The 27,658-nt window shown below is 41.7% G+C and overlaps 1 protein-coding gene across 2 annotated transcripts; it reads right to left on the bottom strand.

The window, feature by feature from the left end:
* Positions 1-1,023: 1,023 nt before the first annotated feature.
* TARS1 (threonyl-tRNA synthetase 1) lies at positions 1,024-27,310 on the bottom strand. Of its 2 annotated transcripts, none has more exons than XM_075066892.1 (19): positions 27,200-27,310; positions 25,903-25,980; positions 24,234-24,424; positions 22,476-22,599; positions 19,765-19,886; positions 19,338-19,455; positions 16,584-16,648; positions 16,398-16,476; positions 15,574-15,720; positions 14,333-14,431; positions 13,467-13,633; positions 7,204-7,366; positions 6,985-7,122; positions 6,337-6,414; positions 3,672-3,772; positions 3,464-3,568; positions 3,267-3,339; positions 2,328-2,442; positions 1,024-1,552 (listed from the first exon to the last, which is right to left on the bottom strand). In XM_075066892.1, exons 5-19 carry the CDS (start codon positions 19,857-19,859, stop codon positions 1,404-1,406), a joined length of 1,692 nt encoding a protein of 563 aa, XP_074922993.1. In that variant the 5' UTR covers positions 19,860-19,886; positions 22,476-22,599; positions 24,234-24,424; positions 25,903-25,980; positions 27,200-27,310; the 3' UTR covers positions 1,024-1,403. The 2 variants fall into 2 exon arrangements, with proteins under 2 accessions (XP_074922993.1, XP_032619099.1); XM_032763208.2 differs by lacking the exon at positions 27,200-27,310 and adding an exon at positions 26,222-26,371.
* Positions 27,311-27,658: the final 348 nt, after the last annotated feature.

Below are 27,658 nucleotides of genomic sequence, written 5' to 3'. Positions count from 1 at the left end.
TGACTTCTTTCTGCAACCTTTCCATTTTTTCCCCCAACATCCTTTTTAAAATGTAGGACATCAAAATTAGTTGCAGTATTCCAACACCAGTCTCAGCTCTCACGTCCCTATACCTCCTTATACAGCCAACGATTGCACTGGCATGGCTAGCCACAGCATCATACGGGGTGCTCATGTTGGGTGGCCTGTCCACTATGCCAGTCCCTAAGTCCTTTTCAGAGTGTCTGCTTTCCAGAGTGTACAGCCCCCCACCCTGTAGGTGTGGCCTAGATTCCTTGTTGATGCACAACTGTGCCTTTGACTGTATTAAAATGCATTTTGTTTGAATACGCTCAGCATACCAAGCAATCCAGATCGCTCTGAGTGCTCTGTCCCAATCACTATTTACCACATGGCCAGTCTTTGTCATCCTTTCCCATTCCACGTTGAGGTCATCTACCCAGCTCCTCACAACCAGCCTTTTTCTGGTTTCAACTCCTGGCTTGCTCACTCCTCCTCTTCTCACAATCCCCCCCTCCCCGACTTCAACTTCCACGTTGACAACTCATCCAATCTCTTAACTGCACATTTCCTCACTCATTCAACCTGCAGACCTAGATCAACTCCCCTGCTCCCCAAAAGGGTGGCTTACTTGACTTGGTCTTCATCAGCCACCGCTCTCTCTACTGAGCTTCCCCTCCAATAGCACTAGGGATGGGGGTGATACTCAGTATTACAGTGTCCATCAAGTACTGCAGGCTTCTTGACTGTTCTGACTCTCCTCCCTGCTCTTTCTGTTGACAGGGTTATTGATTCTCTTTATGCTCCTCTCCCCTCTTCACTTTCCAGGCCCTTTAAAATCTATCCCCAAACTACCTCTATCTTTAGTTTTGCCTTTGCAGCCTCATGACCAGCCTCTTTTAAGAGGGGGCTCATTTTTAGGGTCCAAGTCTTCAGGTTCAGTTGTACTGAGATGTAAAATGAACACTACCAATGTGGTCACTCTGCTGTACCCTACAATCCACCACATGCCCACGCTGAACCTTATGAAAGACACAGTTACCAAAATTTTATTTTTCTTAGTAGTCTACTTAGAACAAGATTAAAGTACTAGTACAATATTTAATCCGTCATTAACACTTCCATTGTCCCTCACTTCATGTTACGCCTTAGTCACCTGGCTCCATTTTTTGCAATCAGATACCAAGAAGTTGTGTTGCATCATTTGTGTAAAACGGTCTTTCCATAGACACATGTAATGTCTGAATAATATAGAAAGGTGTTTCATGGTTGATTTTTATTGGCTCATTTGAAGACCTATTTCAAAATCAACCTAGCGCAAATAAGATGTTACAATGGGATTTAACTGCTTTATGAAACTGATCACCCTTTTTACACTAAACCAGGTAGGGAAATAAAATCTGTTAGAATTCTTCTTCAGCATGTTTGCATCGACAGCGTTTCAACTGTAGCAGCCTCTCCACAGTATCAGCAACTGTTCGTTCACCGTGCACCTTGTTATCTCGAGTACGGATATTAACTGTTCCACTTGCCTTCTCCTTTTCACCAACAACTAAACAAAGCCAAAATCCACAGATTAGTATAATTTTTGCTCAAGGCTTGATTAAAAAATAAATAAAAACCACACTTTTCTTTAAATAAGAATTATGAATAAGAACATACTAATGCTTGACAAGACAACTGAATCCTACACTGCATCCTCCTTTGCCCCCATCCCTAAACTTAAAGCTACCTTTACTAATTCCAGCAGACATACTGAATAATGAAAACCCCGTGACTGACAGTGCTTCTGTTAACAATACTGTGTTATACTTCTAGGGCCAGATTCTCATCTTTGCTGCACAACTTCAAGACTCAGCTCTTGGGCACATGTGCACAGACTCATTAATGCATCGAGATATATAGGAATGCAGCCTGAATCAGTGATTAGAATGTGGCATTCCTCATTTAGCATACACTTGACATGGGAACTATCAAGTTATTGCAAACCATTTAATGTGATCTTTGACTAAGCCAGTGTCTTGCCCTGTTGATTGAAAGGCACCAAAATATTTTTCCTGATGCAGTGTCAATGTATTGAGTCACTAAACAGCAATCTCTTCAGCTAACAAAACAGCAGAGATTGGCTCCATAGCGTGTACTACCCAGTCATGCACAGCTGGAAGGATGCTGGCTGTGAAAGAAACTTAAAAAGGAATCTACAGGTGTAAACTGCTGCTTCTGCCTCACTCACTCACTGGGAAAATGGGTTAGATCAAATTTCAGCTGCATACAAGAAAAACAAGTCAACCATTGTATTACATGACCACCACATGCTATTTCTTTACCTAGGATAAAATTATACTGTGCAAGCTGAGCATTTCTGATCTTCTTGTTCAGCGTACACCCAGGATCCACATCTACATCAGACATTAATCCAGCATCATGGAACTGCTGTCTGACCTAAGTAATAAAAGGACAAAATCTTACTTAAACCCTCAACCATGAGAGAATATGTAGGTTTTGAGTGAAAGGGACCATTTGAGGTTTGACAGCCAAAAATTAAAATTAGATTTCTGTTTTGCTTTCGTTCAGAGGCAGACACATTTTGATAGTGCTGAAATTGGTAGTGCCGAAAATGTGCACAGGACACTGAAATATGGAAGAATGGCTTGGACATGGCAGGAGATCCTCACACACACTAAATCACTAAACAATCTAGTACCCAGATCCATTAGGATAGATACTCTACGAGAATTTAACAATGTTGAAGCCAGGAGAGCTATAGGTCTTTGTGATCAGAAGAGCCTTTAAAGTTTAGGCCTAATGAGTTTGAAAGAGATATACATAGCACTATTTGGGTGGACTGTATTTTGTTTAATAGCGCAAAGACACCTGTCTTTTCCACCCCCATCGTTACTCAAAATGAATGTGGGCATTGAGGGTCCACCTGAGTGGAGTCAGTTGCAGGATTAGGATATAAATGTAAAGATACTTTCTCCATGGGTTTTCCCTCTAGCTGCAGAGCTGAGCAATTGCCTTTGCCTCCACAGTCAGAAACATTCTCTCCAGCATCAACATTTGTTGCTTGGATATCCAGAATCCAGACTTCATGCTTCTGATGATTAAGGTCCATTTAGAATTTAGGCAGCTTAATTTATCGTCTGAATACAATATAACTTACTTACAATAGGAATTTATATAAAACCGTTAATTAAAAACGGAACTTAATGGCAATTAAGTAATGCAACTAAATCACAAATTTATCTTGGAAAAAATGAATTCACCTTTTGTGCATATTCATCACATGTTGGTCCCACCGGCACCACCATCACTTGCTGAGGAGACAGCCAGAGAGGCCTTCAGAAAAAAAAACAATTATGTAGTATTTGGTGTTAACTCTTTTAGACATGCTTAATCCCCCCTTACACCATCCAGAGTGTTCACTCCCTGGTTGGACAATAAGTTTATTTTTCAACGTTACCATTTGCCTGCATAGTTTTCAGTTAGGATAGCAATCATTCTTTCCACAGATCCTAAGATGGCCCGGTGAATAATAACTGGCCTTTTCTTATCATCACCATCATGGCTGTAAATAAAAGAAATATTGTAAACTGATTTAATATGCATACAAGTGACAGGAAAACTAGACTGTGTAACTACTATATACTAACATTTTTAGCTGTACTCACCTCACAAAGGTAAGGTTAAATCTGACTGGGAGCTGGAAATCTAGCTGGATTGTAGCACACTGGTGGTATCGGCCAATGGCATCTTTAATCTTAATGTCAATCTAAGAAACAAGTCAAACTTTTAGTAGGGTCTATAACAAACAGCAATGCCCTCTTATAGCAAAGAGATTTTCAAACACTTCACACTGAGTGAAATCTATTCTAAGGAACCATATGAATACATCATCTATGCCTCTCTTCAGCCCAAGGTAAGACATAAGTGGTTTTTAGGGCCTGGTGTTGAGCCCTCTGACAGAAATAAATACAGGAGGTTCACTAATTCAGATTAAATTTGCACATTGGTTCAGTGCACTGAACTCACTTTCCATGGAGTTCTCATTGAATCTATTCAATTGTACATGGGAATAACTTTAAAAAGTAAAAATGAACAATTATCATCAAAACCAAGACTTCTGCAACATGTAGCTGAACAAATTCCAGGCCTATTTAACTTAAAATATTATCTAATCAAAACGTGTCAGCTTCATAGCCTACATTACATGCTAAAGGGCACACCTCCATCAGTGAGCGCTATCAGTTGAGGAAGAGACCATGGAGTAATGAAGATCATACTCCTTTATTTTGGATTGCTCAGTTTCATCAAAGTAACTTGACTCCCGGATCTGAATGTATGCATATTATGCTTTTCTTTTGAATTCAGGCTGCAATCCTGAAAAACCCTTGGCTGAAAGTTAAGTATGTAAGGAACTATTTGTAGGATCTGGGCCTTAATCATTTAGCAAGTTGTCCCTATTATTCCACCACTCTACCACTGGTGGGAAGGGTGGGGGAGGAGACCTGTTTTTTTATTTTATTTACATACAAAGCCAAACTTTTAAATCAGTTTAAGCTGTTTTACTAAACAAACTTCCCAGTGACCTTCAGTCAAAACAAAAAGTGATTTAAGTTTTATTTTTGGGGGGCGGGGGCAAATAAACATGGTGCCATTTGTTGTCCAAGTATTTTGGTGTTAGTCAGTTTTTCTGGATTTTTGAACACTTTAAACAGACAATTATTCATCAAAATTCTTAACAGAAGTTGTGCTGCCTAGTATTCTCATTAATTTAGTCACCCAATCATGAAGTTAAAAAATAAAATCCCACTTAGTTTAGGGCTTGACTACATGCACAGCTGCACCAACTTAACTTAAGGTGCAATTTTAAACAGTTTTAGTTAAACCACTGCAAGAGGCTACATGGTAATTATTTCAATTCAGCTTTACTCTATTAGGAACAGGTTTAAGCTAACCTGAAATATATTCACACAGATGTATGCACCAGTCTAAAATGATTTAATTATGTGGGTGCAAGCTTGTGTATAGACAAGATCTAAGGTGAATAATGAACATTTGTAACCACCAATAGTTTGCTGACAGTCCACATGGTGAAATTTGTTCAAATCATTTTGTGAATATTTATAACTAACCTACATTCATAGAAATCAAATCAGTTTGCTACTGATCTGTGAATGGAAAAGTAGGCTATGTTTATTGAATAGCTTATTCAAAACAAGTCATCTGAAAAGTTTTACTCAGATGCCTGTAAGGGGCTTACTGTTCCCTGAAAGAGGTGTCAATATTATTCTAACTCCATTTTCCTGGATAGTTTTTGAATGCAATACTCATGTAAAATTATTCACACAAGAAGAATAGAAGCACACTATAGTAGTTACAAAATTGCAAATACCAGAAGCAATATTTTACTTCAGGTAGAATTGTTCATGGCTAGTGTATAATTAAAACTTGAATATTAGAAACCAAACTAAACTGCTGCTTTAAAAAAACAAAACCAGTGAGAAGCTACTGATCTCTAAACAGAAATTCCCAATACTCCGAAAACTTTCATACCAGGCGTAATAGTGCCACCTTCTGTTCATGCTTCCCAAAGTGTTATCTATTTGCTCATTACAGTAACATTAATCCTTATTGTTTTGTCTGTGTAAATTGGGTTGATTTCATGAAATAAAAAAATATTAAGCACAAAACAAGTTCTTGGAAGTTGTAGCATCTAACATGAAAACAACTAAGAACTTTGCCTCACTACTTTAGAGTTAGCCATCAAGCTACATACAGGAGGGAAAAAATTACATCCCGGGAAAGCACATAACTCCAGACTGAGCATCCTGAGACAGCATAAAGGACAAAGGAATTTATTTCAAAATCTTTGCTTTCTAAGGGTAGGCTTTCATATACATGACTTAGCAATTCCCTCTGGAATACATTTCATTTTATATCCTCCCTCCCAAGCACTGCAGGATGCTTTAATGAAAAATTAAAACTACTCAATGCACCTGGCTGAGTCTACAAAGCTAGATCATGAGGGAGTTTGTAGGATGACACTCAGAACTGGGGTCTGTCAGGGGACGGATGAATCCCAAGCCTCTCGTGTGATTAAAAATACCATAACATCTACTCTAAATTTACTATCATTTTGGGAACTCCAGAAACTGTGGGGTTTGGAGTACTATACTTCTTTGAAGTTCTCTAAGGAGTGTTTCTAGTGCTATTCCACTGTCTATCCGCAAAAAAAAAATGTTCAAATACTATGGTGATGGGAGTGTTATCCCCTCAATAGTGTTGAGACACTTACTCAGGAAAGATGCTAACAAAATATTTTAATTTACTAACCTTAGGTCCATAGAAAGCTCCATCCCCAGGGTTCAATTCCCACTTCTCACCAAATTCATTGAGGCTGTTTTCAAGTTGCTGGGGAAAGGATACGTGTTTTTAGTGTTTCACTTTTTATTTATTTCATGTGCCATATTTTTTCTTCCACATAGTACAGTGTCAATTACACACACAGAGAGCTAGTGAATACTAGGTCATTCACTACCTAATTGTCAACAATGCTCAATTATAACTGGGGACCCAATCTTGCTTCCCTTGCTTGTGCAGTTGAATTTAGCAGTACTACTATCATGATTAAGGTGCAGCTTGGCTCTTGGATGGTGGTTCAAAATTCTGAGCACACACATACTTGAGAAAAAAAAACTTATCTTGCTTTCTTCTCCATTTTAAGTAGTCACATCTTCTGGTCCTTTCTTTAAAATGAATTCAAGTTCTCATATCATCATCTACCATGATCTCCATACACTGAGAGCTATTACTAACCCATGGCAGAAAAAATTAAAAATGGCTGTACGAGCTGAATTGCTTACAGCCATTGCTGCCACCAGCCCACCTGGAGGTCCATTTTTCCCCCTCAGACATTCCAGTTTCCCACTACTTGAATATACAGCTAAAACCTCTAAACAGGCCAGTGAAGTTACCTATTACCTTTTCAGCTTGATTCCACACTTCAATATCTCCAAGGAACTTTTCAGGACGAGTGGAGAGGTCCAGTTTGAAGGAAAATCCAAACACACCATACACAGCTTGCAAGAACTCCAGACAGCTCTTTATCTCCCCTTCAATCTTTTCATGAAGACAAATCATATTTAAGGCTTTGTGTTGTTTGCATTTTAACACATCATCTTATTCAATAATATGCTTTACCTGCTCCATGGCACAGAATATGTGAGCATCATCCTGCTGGAACCTCCGTACTCTAGTAAGTCCTGTAAGGGCTCCTGACAGCTCGTTACGATGGAGAACTCCAAAATCTGCCATACGCAGCGGCAACTCACGCCATGATCTTGGTCGATGGTCAAACATAAGGCTAAAAGAAAAGGTTCATTAATCCTGAATGAATTTCAAATAAACTATTAAAGATCCTCAGTGTACATTCTGATAAGCCAGGTGCTAGCAATTCCAGTAATACCTACAAGTTGTAATACAGCACAGAGTCAAACCCAGAGAAAACTTTCAGGGGGAAAAAAATTCAGGGCTGTTTGGAAGAATGATAAAGAAGGTTTTTCCTAAGAGCCATACAACATCTGAGTCAAATATTACAATCTGGTTTCCTAAACTTCACCTGTGAGATGGTGATACATAGACACACACGTGTTTTTTTTTTCCCTCCCCCCTTTATCCTCCCACATTCGCAGATGCATAATGCATTCAACAGTTTCTGCCATTTATTTTGGTCTTGTGCTGGTCTGTTCAGACTTCTGAGTATCACATTGATGATCTGGCTTTTCTCTATTGTTCTGTATAATGTTTTTCTAGGTTGCCCTTTCTCTCTCTCCAGATGGTGTCCATATTATCACTTCTCATGGAAGTAGTGTTGGTGGCATCCTTAAAGTGTCTCTTCAATATGTCCATCATCATCTTACCATATTTGGATCTTTAGATTGGTTTGCTCTACTTAGGCCTGGTCTACACTACTCGTTTAAATCGATTTAACGCTGTACCCGTCCACACTACAACGCCCTTTATATCGATATAAAGGGCTCTTTAAATCGATTTCTGTACTCCTCCCCGACGAGAGGAGTAGCGCTAAATTTGATATTAACATATCGGATTACGGTTAGTGTGGACGGAAATCGACATTATTGGCCTCAATTCTCCCGCGAGACTGAGGAGGCACGCAGTCCTCACCATCAAGCGAGTACAATTCGGCTAAAATCTTTGATTTAACATACTCGTGATTCTGGGTTCTTCAGTGCCTTGAGCGGAATACTATTCGTACCTCAAGGTTTAAGGTGCGTGTGGGTCTGCCGTGAGTGAGTGTGTTGTCAGACGCTGATTAGTTGTCGCATGGTGCCACAGTCGTGCAGCCCCTGTACCGCTCTGGGACAGCTATGTCTGACCTCGGATGCAGAGCGGACAGTGTAAACAGGACGAAGAAGGCCCCGACGCAACCTTGATTACCGTTCCGTTTGCTGCCAGCGTGGAGCATACTTATCAGCATCGGGCTCGGCCGATGCAGTCATCAAATCCAAAAAAGAGCTCCAGCATGGACGTACAGGAGATACTGGATCTGCCTCGCTGTTGGGGGGAACGAATCTGTTGTATCAGAGCTCCGTTTACAGAACACGAATGCCAAGAGCGCTGATTGAAAATACTGAAATCTCCAGATCGCACAGCGCCGACTGCTATGTGGACAAGGTACTTGGGAAGCCAGAGGACTCCAAATGGACGCTCATGGATGGGGGCACGTTGGTTACTGAGGGACTCCAGCTATCCCACAGCCAAGCGTCTCTGGAAGTATTTGCATTTCTTTGGCTGAGCTCCCACATGTCTTGTAGGTATCAAACACAGTGCGTCTGGCTCGCGGTTCAAGTGGAATGTCAGAATACATCTTCGCTCATTTCTTCCCCCCCGCCCCCGACGTTCGAAGAAAAGGGAAAGATAATCATTTCGTTGACTTCTTTCAGATGCACCTCTATGTTGTTACTGAATTGCTGTGGGGACGCCGATGGCCTTGCGAGCAGTGAAGAGGCAGTTATCGCTCCTCTGCCCTCCCGGGGTAGACGGGTACAATAGTGACTGATATCCGATCCGGTCACGCCATAGCCGGTTGAGGTGTCTCCTTGGCTGGCCTTAAGTGAGGCTGAGTCCTCCCCAGCCGAGTAGTAAGAACAATTATTACGTACAATATGCTGGCAGTCATCGTCGGGCATCAAGCCCGTGAGTGCCCTGGCTGGCCTTAAGTGAGGCTGTCTGGGGGCCCAGGTAAAAAATGGAATGACTCCCAGTCTCCCATAAGATGGAATGAACGCTGGTAACCGTCTCCTCATAGCAACTGGGCCTGAGCCCAATCAGCCCTCCCTTTCCTGTGTACGAGAAAAATCTGACTGCCTGGACCTGTCCATACGCAGCAGCAGCTGTTGCCCTCCCCACAAAAACCGCTAATCCTGGCTGGAAACATTGCGCCAAGAGCTGCCTCCCCTATAATCAACAAACATGGTTCTTATCCTTGCATTCTTTATTAACCTTCATGACACAAATGGCAGCACCGCCCACGGTAGCCCAGAAATTTGGGGGAGAAGGGAAGCAACGGGTGGGTTGTGCAGGGGCACCCACCTATAATACTGCACGGAGCAGCTGTGCCTCTGATACACTGGTCCTCTAATACACTGCCCTTATTCTAGGCAGGACTGACTCTATTATGAATCCATAAGGACGGGATTGACTCGGGAGTCAACCCAATTTGCTTTTGCGTTGCGCCCTGCCGGCCGACTTTTTATCCCGAGAAGCACTCATTGATAAGCAGCGACAGTAACAGAGGGGAGAGATAACCGCATTCATTGCCAGTTTAGTATCCGGCAAGTAACGGTACACGAATGACTGTAACCATCTCTGCTATCATCAAAAGCAAGTGAATTCCTGTGTGTAGCGCTGGCAGTATCGCCTCTCGTCCGCGGCATTCATACACATACGGTGCGGAACAAAAAAAAAAGCTGAAACGGCCTCCATGGTTGACGGCATGGCGCTGCCAGGCGAATCTAGGAAAAACGGCGCGAAAGATTGTCACTGATTTCCCAGGAGAATGACTGGGACGACATTTACCCCAGAACACCGTGACAATGAATGATTAACCAGAATCCAGGGTGGGAATGCAGGAATATGGATACGCCTACGGTAAGAGCTACCTGCACAGATGGCAACGCTTCAGAAATCGATGTTAGCCTCGGACCATGGACGCACAACGCCGAATTACTGTGCCTAGTGTGGCCGCATGAAATCGAATTTATAATATCAGTTTTATAAAACTGATTTTAGCTAATTCGATACTATCCCGTAGCGTAGACATGGCCTTAGAACAGGGCTGGGCAAACTTTTTGGCCTGAGGGCCCTATCTGGGTGGGGAAATTGCATGCAGGGCCATGAATGTAGGGCTGGGGCAGGGAGCTGGGCTGCAGGGGCGGGGTGTGGTGTTCAGGGAAGGGCTCAGGGCAAGGAGCTGGGGGTTAGGGTAAGGGATGCAGGAGGGGTTCAGGGTGCAGACTCCAGCCTGGCACCATTTATCTCGAGCGACTCTGGGGTGGCAGCAGTGCACAGCGGAGCTAAGGCTCACATTACTTTGCCCTCCCCTTATTGATGAACAAACCAACTTGTTTTGCTGTATCTGCCAAAAGCTGTGTCTTCTCTTCCATTAAGGCAATGTCATCAGCAAAAACAAGGTCACCCAATTGTGCTGAATCATAAAATTCCTCGGTTGCCTTCTGCAGCTACTTTCTTCATGACATAGTCAGTGACCAGGACAAACAATACTAGGAACATAATATACTCTGTGTCTTACTACAGTTGTCACTGCAAACCACTGGCTGGTGTTGTCACCATCTCAGACTGCACATTCAGCATCATCATATAAATCCTTGATTACTGTAATTATGCCATAATATGCCATAATTCTCCAGAAACTGTCTCTGGGTACACTATCAAAAGCCATCTGGAAATTTATAAAATGTATCACAAAAGGTACTTGCCACACCACACTTTGTTCTATAATATGTCTGAGAACAACAATGTGGTCTGAACATGATCTCAACAGTCTAAAACCCACTTGTTCCTCTCTGAATTGAAGGTCTGTTTGTTTCTTTATATGTTCCAGAATGATGTTGCACATGATTTTGCCAGGTACCGAGAGTCATGTGACTTCTCTCCAGTTATTGTAGTTGGTAAGGTCACCCTTCTTTGGCAATATTATTATAAGGTCTCTCTTCAATGGGGTTGGGTTCTTTTCTTCATTCCATATTCTACCCAAAAATAGAAGGAAAGTCTGGACAGTTATTTTGTCACTTTCTTTAGGCATCTCTCCAGCAATGTTAGCCCTTCCAGCTGCTCTCTCATTTTTGAGTCTACTGATGGCTTTTCTAACTTCTTCCACTGTAATGCTCCTAAAATCAATATCAAGCTCTAGAGGCAGGTCTTCAACATGTATTTTTAGTAGTTCACTTCGGCTCAATTTATTTAAAACAGCTTGAACACGTTCTCCCCATCTTTTCCTTTCCTCTTTTTGTAGTAAGAATCTTTCCATTTGCACCTTTAATAGGCCCTCCAGGACTGCTAAAGTTTCCTGTTCGTTATTTGATTGTCTTATACAAGGTTCTAAGGCACCTCTTTGGCTACCATATTCAAGCTCTTCACATCAATATACGCCCTTTTATCTCTTCTATCACTCCTTTTTACCTTTCTGTCCAGAGCTCTGTAGTCTTCTTGCCATTTTTTTTGTCTCTTAATGTGAGCTTTTGCTTTACACTTATTCTTTGTTCCACTGCTGCCCAAATAACATCGTTAATTCATTCTTCCCTTTTAGATTTCATTCTTATTAGAACTCTTTGCACTTTGTAGAAACCACTCTGAAGTTTCCCTCAGAGTATCAATGTTTTGGTCTTCCTCATTTAACTCCATTAGAACACCAAACCTGTTATTCAGTGCAAACTGAAAGCACTTTTTGTGCTTGGGACTTCTAATTGTGTGCTATTGATGTGCGGTCTTCTTTTAACCTTCTTCATCTTTAACTTGATCTTCAGTATAGTGATACAAAAGTTATGGTCACTGCCCACATCTGCTCCCCTGTACATATCTCTTCCAGCAAGCTGCAAAATATTCCTGAAATGCAGAAGTGATCTATCTGGTTCTTTTTAATATCATATGGGGAGTTCCATGTCACTTTAAGGATTTCTTTTTGAGAACATTTTGTTCTACCTATCACTACCTTGTTCATGCTGAAAATTTCTACCAATTGTTCACCATTCTGGTTCATGTTCAAACACCTGCCACACTTAGCCCATAATTTTATCCAATCCATCATTGCTACTTCCAACCTTTGTGTTAAAAATCACCCATAGTCACTATGTCATGTTATGTTCTTGGACCTTGGTTAACACATTCTGTAACAAATCATAAAAAGCATCTTTTTTCTCATCTGGCGTTTCACCAGTTGGCTCATAGCATTGCATGACAATGAATTTAGTCTGAAAGCGAACAGGGATAATTCTTTCATTGACTGATTCCCGCTCAGTCAGTGCCTACTCTACTTCGTTTGACACTAGGATTGATTTGTGAGCTTCATGGTCTACCATCCTCATTCCTACAGAGATGATGGCCATATTTGTTTCTCTAAAAGTGTAGTTTGTTCAAAACTGTCCATCTACACTCACTGATTCCAAGGACATCAAGATGGTATCTATCCATTTCCTTAATTACTTGAGCAGCTTTATTAGTTCCTTACACTGTTTTCATACTCCAAAATCCAATTTTCATCATTGATCTGGTCTTCAGCATAAGTCTTCTCAGGACACGGGCTTCCTTATGGTTCTAACCAATGCCAGTCATATTCTTCCCATAAAGTTCACCCATTGCATACACTAAAAACTGGCACTGCACCTATGCACAAATACCTATATCAGGCATACAACGTTTTGGGGATCAAAGGAGGCAGCCAGTTTTGAATATCTAGCCCTTGAAATTATTGATTCATAGCATTCATAACTGTATCACACTGAACTTAGGCACTGTAGAGTATATGCTCCTTAATTATCAGATATCACCCTTGATAGTGTTTCAAATGTGGGTGCCTAAGCAACAGGTCTGTATGTGAGAGGTGCAGACTACTGAAAACCACCACGAAAGCGTGTACATCTTGGCATCAACTAAAATCAACCAGAGAAAACACGAGAAAGAGAAAGCTACAGAGCTGAACTGAAGATATCAATTAAGAATGTGTCTCTAAACTAGAGACTTGTGAACAGCTAGAAATTCATACATGATCTTGCATCAAATTAAGCAATAGTATTAAAATAAATTATTAAAAAAATACCAGAGTGCACCTGGCTTGGATTTTTTCACAAATCGAGTGGAAAATATGAAAGCTGGAGCTAGTTCAAACAAATTGGCAATATTTGATGAAATAGGTGCTATATAAATACCAGTGTCCTGGGCAGTTCATGGGCTTCAGAGCAAAGACTTCCTTCTCCACCTCAAATGAAAACATGTTTTCACTGTAATGTTGCCAGTGCCCTGATGTAATCCAGACTTTGCTGTTGTAGATGTTTGGAGTGACAACCTCCTGGAATCCTCGCTTCCGATACTCGCTCTGAAAGAATAGACCCAAGAAACAGAAGAATTAATAAGGCAGGCTAGAATAGCAATGCTCAACCTGTGGCTTAAAGCGACATTTGTCTCTTTAAGACAGCATTTGCAGTGTATGACTCAATAAAAACGAGCAAAGTTGCTCCCCTGAAAGATGCAAGGCAATAATGAGTAAAACAGGCAGGGGGTGCCAAGATTCCTTCCCATTCTTTGCAGCTGCCAGACAGGGTGAAGGGGTGGGGAATAAGAGAAGAAACATGTTTCTCCATCCCAGCAACGATAGAAACAATCAAGAATCAGTCTCCATTTGTTAAAGTCACAAAATAATTGGATGCGCCTCGTGATATTGTATTGCAATGTTTGCACTGTAGTGCAGCACAAATACATAACATGGTGCAGTGACAATATAAATATCACAGCAGAATGTCAAGATGTTTTCCCCATCTCTTTTGCTTTCTTACATGCCATTCTCCAAAAAGTAGCTCTCCAACTCTGCCATGCTAAATTCAATAACCTATTAAACAAACATATATTACACCACCTGTGTACTGTATACAATATATATTTTTTAAAAGCAGAATGCATAACATTTAAAATTAATCCCAATTGTATTGCTATATGGTCTTCTAAAACCTTTTTAGCTCTTTGTCTAGAAATCTTATTATAAAACACAGGAGATAAAAAATCCAAAGATATTACTTACCCTGATGAATTCAATTAATGTGTTGTAGATGTAAGCTCCCTTTGGCAAAAAAAAACAACTGCCAGGACTGAGCTCATGGAAGAAATATAGTTCTTGGTCCTGCAGGAAAACATTGGTACATCTTAGTTTTACCTGGTCTGTTTAGATTCTGATCATACCCTTTTCCTCTCACAATGTTACAGCTAAAGTCAGGCCTGAAACATTAGTTCTTACTACACATCACTATCCAGATTACAGTATTGTTTAGTTTTTTAAATTTAACCCTACTATAAAATAGCAACATGCAGTAGATCTGATATGCTTCCCTGTGTAACTATCTCCCTGTCATGAGCAATAGCTTAAGCTTAAGGTTTCCTATTTTAATATTGATGTCCCTACATACACCTGTCATTTCATGCATCTGTGTGTGATGGCTTCTTAATTACACCCCTCAAGGTTCATCTTATCTGCTATTACTACTAACAATAACTAGTCCTGCTGTGACATTTTACATCTCCCCAAAGCACAGTTCAAATAATTAATCAGTAAGCTGATACTTCACTGGATTGTGTTCCTGCTTTAGGGCAGGAGGTATTTTAGTGCGTTGCTGTCTCCTTTCTTGAAACAGAAACAGCAGATTAACAGTTTATTCAGGACTAACTATTAATCATCTTGTCCAAAACAATGCATTTTCATTAAGATGATTTTATTTTACTGGAGGACAAAGAATAAAAAATGTGGCATAACTACAAACACTAGAAATACACGTCAGCAATAATCAAGAAGAAAAAAGTTAGAGTATATAATGGATTCTAGAGATGTACAAAGAAAAATCTCTAAGCAATGAGAAGCTATAAGAGCCTCCTCTAGGAACAAGCTTCCTCTTGGGCTTCAACACAGCACTAAAATAAACCCATTGCTGGCTATAGATCTCCTGCTTTACCCAAGATCAGAGTTTTCATGTTTTGTGCACAGTTACTCCGTGTAGGACAGTTACCATCCTGTTTAGGTTTTTGATTATGTGTAAAATAGCCAAAAACTCTCTAGAAAGATGCTTATTTGTCTACAGTCCATTGTAGTGGTTTTGGGGCTCCATTCTGAAGAGGACAATCACTTAATTATGAAACTTGTTATTGTATTTTCTGTGAATCACATCATCTGAATTCTGAGGCATTAGCAGATAGGTGCTGTCTTTCATATGCTTTTTAAATCACTGAGTAGTCTCTGGCCAGAATTTTAAAAATACACTAAGTTTGTCTTACACGTCCAATCTTTCTGTGATCTCGATTTTTAGCCTCCTCCTGGAGCTTCTCCCATTCCTTTAACATTTTTACATCTGGGAATGAAATTCCATAAAGCCTTTGGAGGGTTTCCATATCAGACTTGCCTTCCCAATATGTTGAGGAATTCTGAAGACAGATAAAACGGCGTAGTATTAGAAGGACAACAGCATCCGCCATTATGACTGCCACTGTACAAGCTCTGTGATATGTTCTTTAAAGGCATGCAATAAATTAAAAACGGAACAGCTATAGTTAAAAATGAAACTGATAAAGGCACTATGCAAAAAGAACACAAGCATGAATACAGAGCTCTTAGATTTTTAATCATGATGAAAGCTAAATTTACACACTAAAAAATAAAGTTCCCCGACTGTAGCAAAGATGCACAAACACAAGTTGGCTAACTGTGTGAAAAGGTGGTTTAAAGATTTCCTCTGCTGCCCTCTACTCCTCAAGCTGCTTGTGCATGATCAGTCCCCTCTGGCTGCCCCAATTTACAATAAGAAGCAGTTACAAGGGGCAAAAATTACAAGCCAGGATTGGCATAGCATACGGTGTACACCCCTTTTCTTGAGCCATGTCCCCTCTCTTGCTATGCTATCACAATATGACTGCATCACTGGAAGGTCACTGACATCAGAATGCTCCTCCCTCAGCGGGGCTAAACTAAGTTTTATGATCAGATTATACCAGCAGTGTGGCACAAAGGGCCAGACCCCCCCCCATTTTCCCAGAGATTTGGCCCACGGTGTCAATACATAAATATCTTTGTTTGAAATTAGGCATAGAATCTCAATGCTTACCTTATGAATTTTTAACGCCTTTATTTTGCCGGTATGTCTGACATGAGGGCCCCTGCACAGATCTATCAAGGGACCACATCTGTGGAAATGCAAACAAAGACAATGCTCAGTTAGCCCACATTATGTTAGTAAATACTACAGACAGTGGCATTACAGTGTGTGTGCATGTATATATATATTTTTTACCTGTAAACTGTAGTAGTTGGAGTGTTGACTTTTTCATTCAAGATACGACACTTGAACTTATTATACTGGGAGGGAACAGAATGGCAGAATCTATGTTAATTCTTCACGACTCGAAACTGCGATTCAAAACTCAAGTATTTGTTATGTGCTATTGCCACTGTATGAAAATCTATACTACTAATTTAAAAAAACCCTTCAATGCGTGTTCATGTACAAACTAATTCCCCTCCTCCGATCCCACAGATGGGAGAGTATCCTATGGCATGGGCTAGATAGAGAGATTAAAGGATAGAGAACAGCTTTTTGTAGCACTTGAGTGTTCATGTGTGGCCTCCTATTCAGGGTAGACCTTCACAAAAATCAATTTTGCTCTATACAGAACAACATAGGTTCATCTTGATTTCTGGCCATTGGGTTCCACAGCTGAGGGCACTCTTCTAAAAAAGCTTTTCTGATACTAAATTCTGAGAGGTCTTGAACACATGCAACTCCATATTATTCTTTCACTCATCTGCAAGGAATATATGATGGTGTGGTATGAAGCTTTTATCAGCATCAGTTTTGCATGGACACTTCTGAGGAGTGGCAAAGTTCATTCAAATCACTTGGAATTTACATAACTTATACAGTATATATGAGGATTTAGACAAAACACTCAGAGCTCTATTCACAAGAGAATTGCAGTGTTTCTTTTAAAAATAGGGCAACCAACGATATTTATGTTGTTTCCTTCAAAGCTTATAAAATTGCTTCCCTCCTACCCCCGTAATCCTTGTGTATACACCAGTATTACTGCGGCTGATCTCTGAAAGAAAAGTAATTCGGCTGACAAGCAATTAACCTAAGAGCCAACAGAAGTCTAGAAAACATGACCTATAAGGAAAGATTAAACAAATTCAATTTTTTCAGTCTGGAGAAGAAAAGACTGAGAGGGGACATAACTGTTTTCAAGTACATAAAAGGTTGTTACAAGGAGGAAGGAGAAAAATTGTTCTTCTTAACCTCATAGACTCATAGGTCAGAAGGGACCAATATGATCATATAGTCTGACCTCCTGCACAAGGCAGGCCACATAACCCTACCCATACACATTTATAACAACCCCTAACCCATGACTGAGTTATTGAAATCCTCAAAATTGTGATTTGAAGACCTCAAGCTGCAGAGAATCCACCAGCAAGCAACCCATGCCCCACGCTGCAGAGGAAGGCGAAAAACCTCCAGGGCCTCTGCCAATCCGCCCTGGAGGAAAATTCCTTCCCGACCCCAAATATGGCGATCAGCTAAACCCTGAGCATGTGGGCAAGACTCACCAGCTAGCACCCAAGAAAGAATTCTCTGCAGTAACCCAGTTCCCATCCCATCCAACATCCCCTCACAGACCATTGAGCAGACTTATCTGCCGATAATCCAAGATCAATTGCCCAAATTAAACTATCCCATCATAACATCCTCTGAGGATAAGACAAGCAGCAATGGGCATAAATTGGAGCAAGTGTGGTTTAGGTTAGACCTCAGGAAAAATTTCCTGTCAGGGCAGTTAAGCACTGAAATAAATTGTCTAGGAAGGTTGTGGAATCTCAATCACTGGAGCTTTTTAAGAGTGTGTTAGACAAACACTTGCCAGAGATATGGTCAGAGGTTCTCAATCTTTTCCTTTCTGTCCCCCTCCCCCCCCCTCGCCCCAAAAATGCCATAAAAACTCCATGGTCCACGCGTGCCACAACAGTTTTTCTGCATATTAAAGCTAGGGCTAGCATTACGGGATAGCAAGCAGGGCAATTTCATGAGGCCTCATGCCACTGGGGGCCCAGTGAAGCTAAATTGCTCAGGCTTCAGACCGAGCCCCATGCGGCGGGGCTTCAGCTTTCTGCCCTGGGACCCAGCAAGTTTAATGCCAGCCCTGCTTAGTGGACTCCCTGAAGCCTGCTCACAGCCCCCCAAGGGGCTCCAATTCCCTAGTTGAGAACCACTGTCTGGACAATACTTAGCCCTGAGTGCAGGGGACTGCACTAGATGACCTCTCAAGGTCTCTTCCAGTCCTACAATTCTATGATTTTCATTTCTTCTAAGGTCTGTTCACTCTGTTAATACTGAGCAAACAGAGATCAAGCAAAAATACTACAATATTGGAAAATGCTCGTGTCTACTTCAGCACTAGCAGTATGGTGATTTAATGTATGTCCATCTGGTGGACATTACAGGATAACACAAGACTCCTTGTTGCTTAAAGTAGTATAGAGATTATTTCATACTCAGACTTAGTACTGTCATCTAAATATTGATTTTAAGAGCTTGCTGAATACAGCTTCAGACGACATCTGCAAAGCCAGCGCTTACTATAACTAGTGTTTTACGTTCTCAAAGAGTTATAGCCCCATCCCATTCATGTTCACAACATCCATGTAACCTATTATTCCAATTCTGCAGACAGGGAAACGAAGTAACAGAAAGACAACTGATGAGAGTCAGTGGAAGAATCAGATTAGAACTCTGGTGTTTCAGGAACACAGTCCCATGATTAAACCTCATTCAAAAAACTAAGAATTGGTATATGTGCTCACCTTTAAATATTAAATATCCCAAGTAAACCCATATAAAAACCTACACCTTTGGAAATATATTGTCAATTTGCTGCACACATTATCAACGGTGCATATTCCACGAATACCAATAGGAGATGCACCACTAACGTTCCACAGCTAACATTATTGTGCAGCTACAGTAAATATGAAACAGTCTAGATCAACTTACCTTAAACATTTCAAGTAGAGTTTCCTTCTTAATTTCCAGTCTTTCAAATGGCTGTTTTTCCTTCATGATCTTCTTGCATAAGGTCTCCAAAGCAGAGAAATCATTACTGGACACACCTCTACAACAGAAAAAAATAAATTTGCATTCTCTCTTACTAGTAATCTCTGCCATAGTTCTGCCCCCACAACATATCAGTTCATGCACTAGAGTCATTACAATGAGAGAAATAATTTTCATCAGAAAAAGGGCTGGTCAAAGTACTTTGCCTCAGGAGCAAGGGGAAGCAGGAACTAGACTGTGACTCAGACTCCCAGATTGTGACTTCACTCTTGCTCTTTGGGTAGCACAGCTACGCATTCTGTCTTTTTCTTGATCTGGAATGCAGGGTTACAATCCAGCCTTCTGGAAGTGAAATGAAAGAACCTACCCATCCTCGAGGTACATGTCATAATAAAATCCATTTTCTATTGGTGGGCCATAGCATAAACATCCACCATAGATTCGCTCCATAGCTTCACCCATTATGTGAGCACTTGAGTGCCAGTATACCTAATGAGAGGGATAAAAAGGGGATCAGCTTGAGTATTTATGTACAAAGCATTTCAAGAACCTCTGAAATCCATATAGAAGTCTTTTGATGATTTGTTTTTACAGATCCTTGAAGGAGGAGATCTAGTATTAGAGCCTGTTGCACTGTGGGATATGATTCACATATTAATTTGCCAATTTACCCCCCCAAAATCATGAGTAATTATCTGACAAATTGTATTTGCTAATCTTTACATCTGTTAAGTATTGGAAAAATATATTTCATAAAATTTCTCTCAAATGGTTGGGGAAGGAGAGAAAATTCACTTAGTAAGTTGCACTAATGTTAATTGACTAGCCTCATTTATTATATTCATATATCATCTATCTACTTTAAAATAGCAGCAATGGAGTGGTAATACAGGCTGGGATCCATGAAAGGACTTACGTGTTGTGATACAGCATTGCAGCACCTAACTTTTAGGAGCCTAGAGAATGAGAGAACTACACTGTGATCCACATAGCCCAGTTAGGTATCTAGGCTCCTATACAATGAGTGAGGAGAGACAGGCACATTAGAATGTGATCCACGAAAATTCAGCACACTTGGCACTGAGCCACCCAAGCTAGCCAACATGAGACGCCAATGACAGAGAGTGTGCCAAGTCCGGCCCCTCTCTCAGAGATAGGCACCAAAGTCTCTGCGGCAGAAAGGTGCCTATCTTTGTTTGCCATCCACAAACGGGAACCTACAGCATGGAGAATCAAGTGGTTAGACACCTATGCTGCTTCTTGCAGAAATGAGTTAAGTGCCTGCCTCACTCTACACAAAATGGCTGGAGGAGGAAGAGACACCATCTGTGATATACCTTTTAGCCCAGTGATTAGAGCACTCACCTGGGATATGGGAGACCCAGGTTCAGTTCCCCTCTCTCGGCCTGAAGGGGAGAAAGGATTTGAACAGGGGTCTCCCACACTTCTCAGGAATGCGCTGTGACCACTGAGAATGGGAGATTCTGATGTGGGGCACCCTCCGTCTCACCCATTGAAGCTATTCTGGTGAGGATAAACACTGAAAGTGTGACTAAGTGGGTGAGAGAGAGAGACTCTCTGTAGTCTGGTGGTTAGGGCATCCACCTGGGAAATGGGAGACCCTGAGTCTAGTCCCCCTGTTCCAATCCTTCTTTCATTATTTCTCTCTCTTTCTCCCCCCTTCCACACCATCCCAGATTTCAAAGGGACCCAAACTGGTAGACATGCTCAAGGGGCACCTAATGGATTGGGCTCTGCATATGACTTAGGAAGCCAAAAACTAAGCTTCCCCCCAACACCTCCCAGGTTCATGAATTGCTCTGGGGCTAAGGCAGGAGACAGTTGTCTGAACCCTTATCACAGAATATCAGGGTTGGAAGGAACATCAGGAGGTCATCTAGTCCAACCCCCTGCTCAAAGCAGGACCAATCCACAACTAAGTCATCCCAGACAGGGCTTAGAGTGGGGTAGCAGTGCTCGTGCCACAGGATCTAAAACGTAGGGAACTTCTACAATTGAAAGTTAAACGCTGAGTGAGTTTAGGTGCCTAGAGGGTTAGGCAGCAGGCAAGCAGGAGTTTCATGGATCACAGTGGTGCTGCGCACACGGACTTAGGTGCTTAAACTGGAGTTTAGACACCTACATTACTTTGTGTACTGCACCCACACAATACTTAGTCTGAAAGATACAATTGGAACATAAGGTCTTGATCCTGCACCTGTGCAGGAATTTTCAAAATCAGGGCCTAAGTTGTTAGTAAGTCTTACACGTACAACATGAGATATATAGCAAATAGTCCATCTTTTCACATGATAGGATTTTTTATTAGTTTGCGTTTTCAATTAAAAATCAAATGAAGACAAAAATTACACCTGACCATTAATTTTACAAAGCTACTATTTTTAGTTTTGTCAATAAATTAAAACCAAATCTATATGACTGCATGTTTTTAAATGTACATATCTGAAAATGCAAATTTATGCATCTCACCATAACTGGAACTTGTCCACGATGCACATAAATAGAATTATTTTGTATGCCTTAAACTATATCATATGTGCAATATGGCAGAGTTAGTTGATATGGGAACAGTAAGTATGAATTTAAGATCTCAGCTATAGAGTTGAGTGCTGCTTGCCCTGAATATCATTTTTAAAGTGTACTTAATACTACTTTCCATATTTACATTAATCTGAATAAGCAACCGTTAAAATAAAGAGCTACATTTTTATGATGTGCAAAAAGACACTAATATAAACCCCCCCACATTAATGTAATATTAAGATTAAGATTGCAGATTTAGAGGCTTATTCTTACCACAAGAGTCCTAACATAGGCTTAATTACCACAACTGCTAGCAAAGCAATTGCTATTCATACCTGCCAGCATACATATATCTGCAGTAGCACACATCTTTCTTAAGAAGTAGTTAGCAGAAAATAAGGTATGCACTGCACAGCGATTTTCATTCTTTATTCCACAAATGTTAAAGGTAGTTATGCTCACTGAGAACTAAGTTCGGGTTTTGAAGTTTCTCATCCAAGGGAGGGGAGAACCAGTTTAGTGGAAGATACTTACTGCTTGAGCATCTTCATCTTCAAACTTGAGCAGTTCCAGGGTACAGTCTTCCTCCAAGGGACGGTCTAGATCCCAAACCACTTTGTTCACTTTAGCAATAACAGTGTTGTCAGCTAAACCTTGACTATACAATAAATAATGTGCATGTCAGCTATTGGAATCAACAGATGGAGACACTTCCCCATAACCTTTCCCCTGCACAGTCAGGATGGGATTTTCAAGAGTGCTTAGCGTTGACTTAAGTCTGCTTCCACTGAAGTCAGTGGTAGAACACCCACGGATGGCAATGGAAGCAAAGTTAGACCAACACTGAGCACTTAAGAAAATCCAACACACAATATATTTTTTTTTTTATGATGAAGAACAGAAAGAAACTAAAGGTAGTTTATTTAACAAAATTTCCCACTGTGGTGCACTCTTACTAACATATTTGACTTATTTAGGGTAGTACTTGCTGGTAATATGACTCTTCTGCAATAGGAGATGCAGCCTCTTTTAAGCAAGTCCCTGAATGAGATCAGATTTTTCTTTTTGAAAACTTCAGGTAGGTACTATTACCTTTACATTTGTCTTCACTAATAAAAAACCCAACAATTCTTAAAGATGATAAGTTTGGCAGTCATTTGAACCTTAAACTGAAATTATTAAATGTTTGAGCAGATCAGTAGTTCAGATGGACTGACTGCAAAAGAGGAAGCACACCATGAGTGTTTCTAAAGTACTTCATTTAGAGCTGAGTAAGTCTCCAAAAAAAACCTAGTCTTTCCTTCTTAGTTTATTTCACCTCAACTTAGAAGAAATCAACTCTACTGGAGATCATTTGATGTCTAAGAACCGTACCAATATTGTTCAGAAACATCCACTGATACTGAACTCACCCTGACGTGAACAGGGACACTAAATTAACATAGGTACAATCTTTATTTTTATGATAAAGGGCACTAAATTAAAGTTTGAGGCCAAATTTTCAGAAACTAACTATTTTGACAGATGAATGAGCATGCAAACAGCATGTGCACGAACTGTCAGCCTTAAACATATGTACCAAGAAAACAAAGCAAAGCTTTTAAGTACATTGAATCCCCTAGCCACAATAGGGTTAGTGTTTCCATTTTGAAGTTTAAGGTCTTCTCATTTTAATATTGAGCATCATAAAACATGACCATTAAATTTTCCAAGATGCTTACTACATTGCCCAAAACGACAATAAAAGTTTAACCATTTGATATTCACTCAAAGTTAGGGTAGTGCTCTTTTTGACATGTGCCACACATTTTAATTAAAATATTTTTATGGGTGACTCTCACTGAAATTAACAGGTGTGTCACCCACCAGTCTTCCACATGTCAATGCAGAACAGATTAAGTTATGTGATGCAATAGCACCCAATCCTGCAAACACTTCAAGCGTGTTTGTAACATTATTTGCATGGTTGATTAGTTCCCAACTCAACAGGAATAGTCATTTAGTAAAAGTTACTCACATGTTTCTGTATTTACAGGATCCAGCCCATAAATAATTATTTAATTTTAAAAACAGCATCTTCATAAGGCAAAGAATTATGTTTTGAAATGAGAAAACTGTTTAGTTTGAATTTATAGTAAAAGCAAGATTGCTAAAAAATTATGCCTTAATTTTATTCAAGTTGTGCTAAGAAATAAATAACCCATCATGCTAAGGACTATCAAAGATCACAGATGGCAATTTGCAGTAGTTGAGTCTGAAACTGATAGCATAGGTCACAGAAGTCAGTCATACCTAATTCCACAAGCAATTTGATAAGGAGTGGTCTTCCAGGATTCAGCATCAACCTGCTTGCCATCAGGTAATGTGACTTTAATGGGTTTGCTGTCTTTTGCAGCTCTTTCTGCTAGAAGTGCATCATGTTCTGCTTTAAGTTTATGATACTTTTCTAGACGCTCATTGATATATTCAGGCCAGGGATTCAGCTACATATAAAAGAATGGAGAGAAGGAGAAGTATTTAGCAAAGACTTCCAGTTCTAACGAAAAATAACTTTAAAAATTAAGCGAAGAAGGTAAATTCTTCTGAAGTGTCTAAGTGATTCAGCAATCTGAATCTCACTGATCTTCAAGTCACTTGGGTCCTTTTAAAAGTTTTAGTCAGTATCCTTTTTCAAAAGATAGAGAAGGGCCAGGCTAGTTTCTTAGCAAAAAAAAAAAAAAAAAAAGCAGCTAATGTGATGCAACAAGAATTTGAGAAGCACAAATTCTACTGTAGCTTAATACACACTGGAAAAAGCAAGCTGCCGATGTTATCACAATAATAAATGGAAATGGGGAAAAAAGAAAAATCTAACAGCACACTGTTTGAATTACAAGCAAAAAGTGTTTATATCTTATGCAGCTCAAGATCTCCTACTTCCACCTCCTAGAGGTATACAAACTCTGACTCAACCTTATTCTAATGCATCAAATCTTACTAACATCCCAGCTAACCTGTACTGATGCTCTACCTTCCCTATCCATCTTCACTTCCTTCTTCCATTCCCATTTAACCTGCTACTCTACCACTCTTCCCATTTACTCCGTGAATAGTCTGCATCCAGAAGTGTTGCTAAAGCAGTTTAAACGCTAGGTAATCGTAATTAATTTCTAATTTAAAGACAAAAAAACTTTAGCTAGATTAAGATTATTTAAGTTAAACAAACATTGGCTTGTACCTGGTTTATAGTAAATTGCTTAAAATTCTAATATGCCAAATAATAAAAATTTCAGAAAGTATATAGTTAAGAAAAAACTATGATTTTCATGTCTATATTACTATGTCTTCTCATTAACTCAAAATCAGAAAACTTAGTCACTAGAAAGACAAAGGTTACATCATCATTACAAATGCATCCCTCATCCTGGTGCAAAGCAGAGGACTAATAGTAAATAGGGAATTACTACAGACCGCTCTACAAATCCAATGTAACCTGTGGTAATAGCATCAAAGAAAAAACTATTTTGCAACTATTTCACTGCCGCATGTCGTTACTATAAATCAGCTGGAGCATAAGAGCACACACCATAGTACCTGTAATGAAGCACTTCTCAAACTGTGGTTTGGGACCCCAAAGTGAGTCTGGCTCAGACTTTTTGGGACTGGGGCCAAAGCCCAAGCCCCACTGCCCAGGACCAAACCCAAAGCCCAAGAGCTTCAGCCCTGGGCAGTGGAACTCAGGTTACAGGCCCCCTACCTGCTGCTGAAGCCCTTGGGCTTCGGTTTCGGCCACCATCTGGGGCAGCTGGGCTCAGGCTTCAGTTCCCCCATGCTGGGGTCGTGTAATAATTTTTGTTGTCAGAAGGAGGTTGTAATGCAATGAAGTTTGAGAACCCCTGGTGCAATGCATTGATGTCCTTGGTATGATATTCAGCAATGAAATTAAATTGTTTAAAAGCATATAACTGAACTGGAAATTTACCTCTGTGCAACCCCCATCACCAGATCCTTCTTTTGTTTTCTTCTTTCCCCATTCCTTCTTTTCTTCCTCAGCAGCTATCTAAAAAGACAAATTAAAGTAAGATTAGTTTCTCTCCTTTTTCAATGTCAAGTTTAAAACTGTACCTAACTATATAGGTAATGGAGAAGGTGCCCATTGGTTTAAGCACAGCACACTACAGGGCTTCAGGAAGTCTTGAATCCTGATACCAGCTCGTCTAAGGATATGAAGAATCCTTGTCAAAGTCACTTCATCTTACTGCCTCAGTTTCCCCAGTTCTAACTGGGTACATAAGACTTACCAACTTGCTGTGAAGAACAGTCAGTAACTCCCCATTTCTAAGGGACACCATTTCTGCTCCGTATACTCTTCTGTGTTTTGCTTTACCTTTTACTAAATATGCAAGGTGGCAGCAAGCTCCACAGCGCAGGGATTTCCTGTTTCTATCCACCTGTGAAAACACCTTGCACGGTTCTGGTTCTCTTCACTTTTAAAGTTAGTGCCGTCTAGAGCTTGAAGTCCAATCTGAAGAATCCCAAGATCACATCACTTTTAAATCACTGGCTGAGAGATGACAATTTAAAGTGGAAAGGGAAATATTTGTATCAGCACTAGTCTCTAAGGCGCCACAAGGACTCCTCCTTGTCTTTAAGGGTTTCGCTACGCGCTGGCCATTTTCCTATACGTGTTGCTCTGCAGGGTTTCAATTGGCTTTTTGACTTCCTGGGGCCGGATCCTGCGCAGCCCTTGTGCCGCACAAAGCCCCACTGATTTTACCAGGGATCACGGTGGCGAGGGGTCCCGATGGCAGGGCCGGGGGAGCCCCTTATCCTGCGGGCTTTGCGGGGCCGGTGTAAAGCCCCGTGCGGCGGCAGGGCGGCACCCGCCTCGCTGGCGCTGTCAGACCACACCCGCGGGGCCGGGCGGAGCGGGCCGGGCCGGGAACAGGCGGCTGGAGCGAGAAGGGACCCGCCACGGGGCCGGGCCGGGACAGCCGGCTCGAGCGAGAGGGGACCCGCCACGGGGCCGGCGCGGACATGCCGGCTCGAGCGGAAGGAGGACCCGCCACGGGCCGGGCCGGGCAGCCGGCTCGAGCGGAAGGGACCGCCACGGGCGGGAGTGCCTGGGGTGAGCCAGCCCCAAGGACGGGCGGCTCAAGGCCGGGTAAAGGACTTCGCCCCGGTTCAAACCAGCCGGGCCCAGAGGGTCCGCGAGTCCAGAGCGCTGGGGCGCGGGACCCACACAGCGGCCCTGAGGCGGGCGGCGGGCGCGCACTCACTGGCTCCCTGCCCCGCCCGCCATGCCGCACGCAGCCGGGCCCGGGCGCCGCTCGGAGCGAGCCCACGCGCAGGCCCAGCCGGCTTTGGCAGCTGATGCAACGGGAGGCGCGGCTGGTCCCGCCCTCGGCAGCAGGAAGCGGGTTGGGTCCGGAACTGAGGCCGACGTGGGCCGGCGCTGCCCGGCACCGTGCGGGAGCGCAGGGCACCGCCCTGCTGTGCCTGCCCTGTCAAGGGGCCTGGCCCGGCGGCATCGCTCCGCCCGGCCTGACGTGAGAACGGCCTGAGCCAGCTGCTCCGCGCGGGGCTCTGCGGGGCGGCCAGCCCGGGGATCTGTGCAGGGCAAGCCCCTCGCCGGCCCAGGGCCCGGGCCCGTGTTTCCTGCCCTAGCGGCTACAGCCTCCTGCCGCTGCCCTGCGGTGGGTAAGCCTCGGCAGCCATCGGCGTGAGGCCCCCAGCCC

This window comes from Chelonoidis abingdonii, chromosome 6, assembly GCF_003597395.2.
Source record: "Chelonoidis abingdonii isolate Lonesome George chromosome 6, CheloAbing_2.0, whole genome shotgun sequence".
Classification (NCBI taxonomy): domain Eukaryota; kingdom Metazoa; phylum Chordata; order Testudines; family Testudinidae; genus Chelonoidis; species Chelonoidis abingdonii.
The sequence above is the reverse complement of the archived record's forward strand: the minus strand, read 5'-3'. Positions and strand labels throughout refer to the sequence as shown.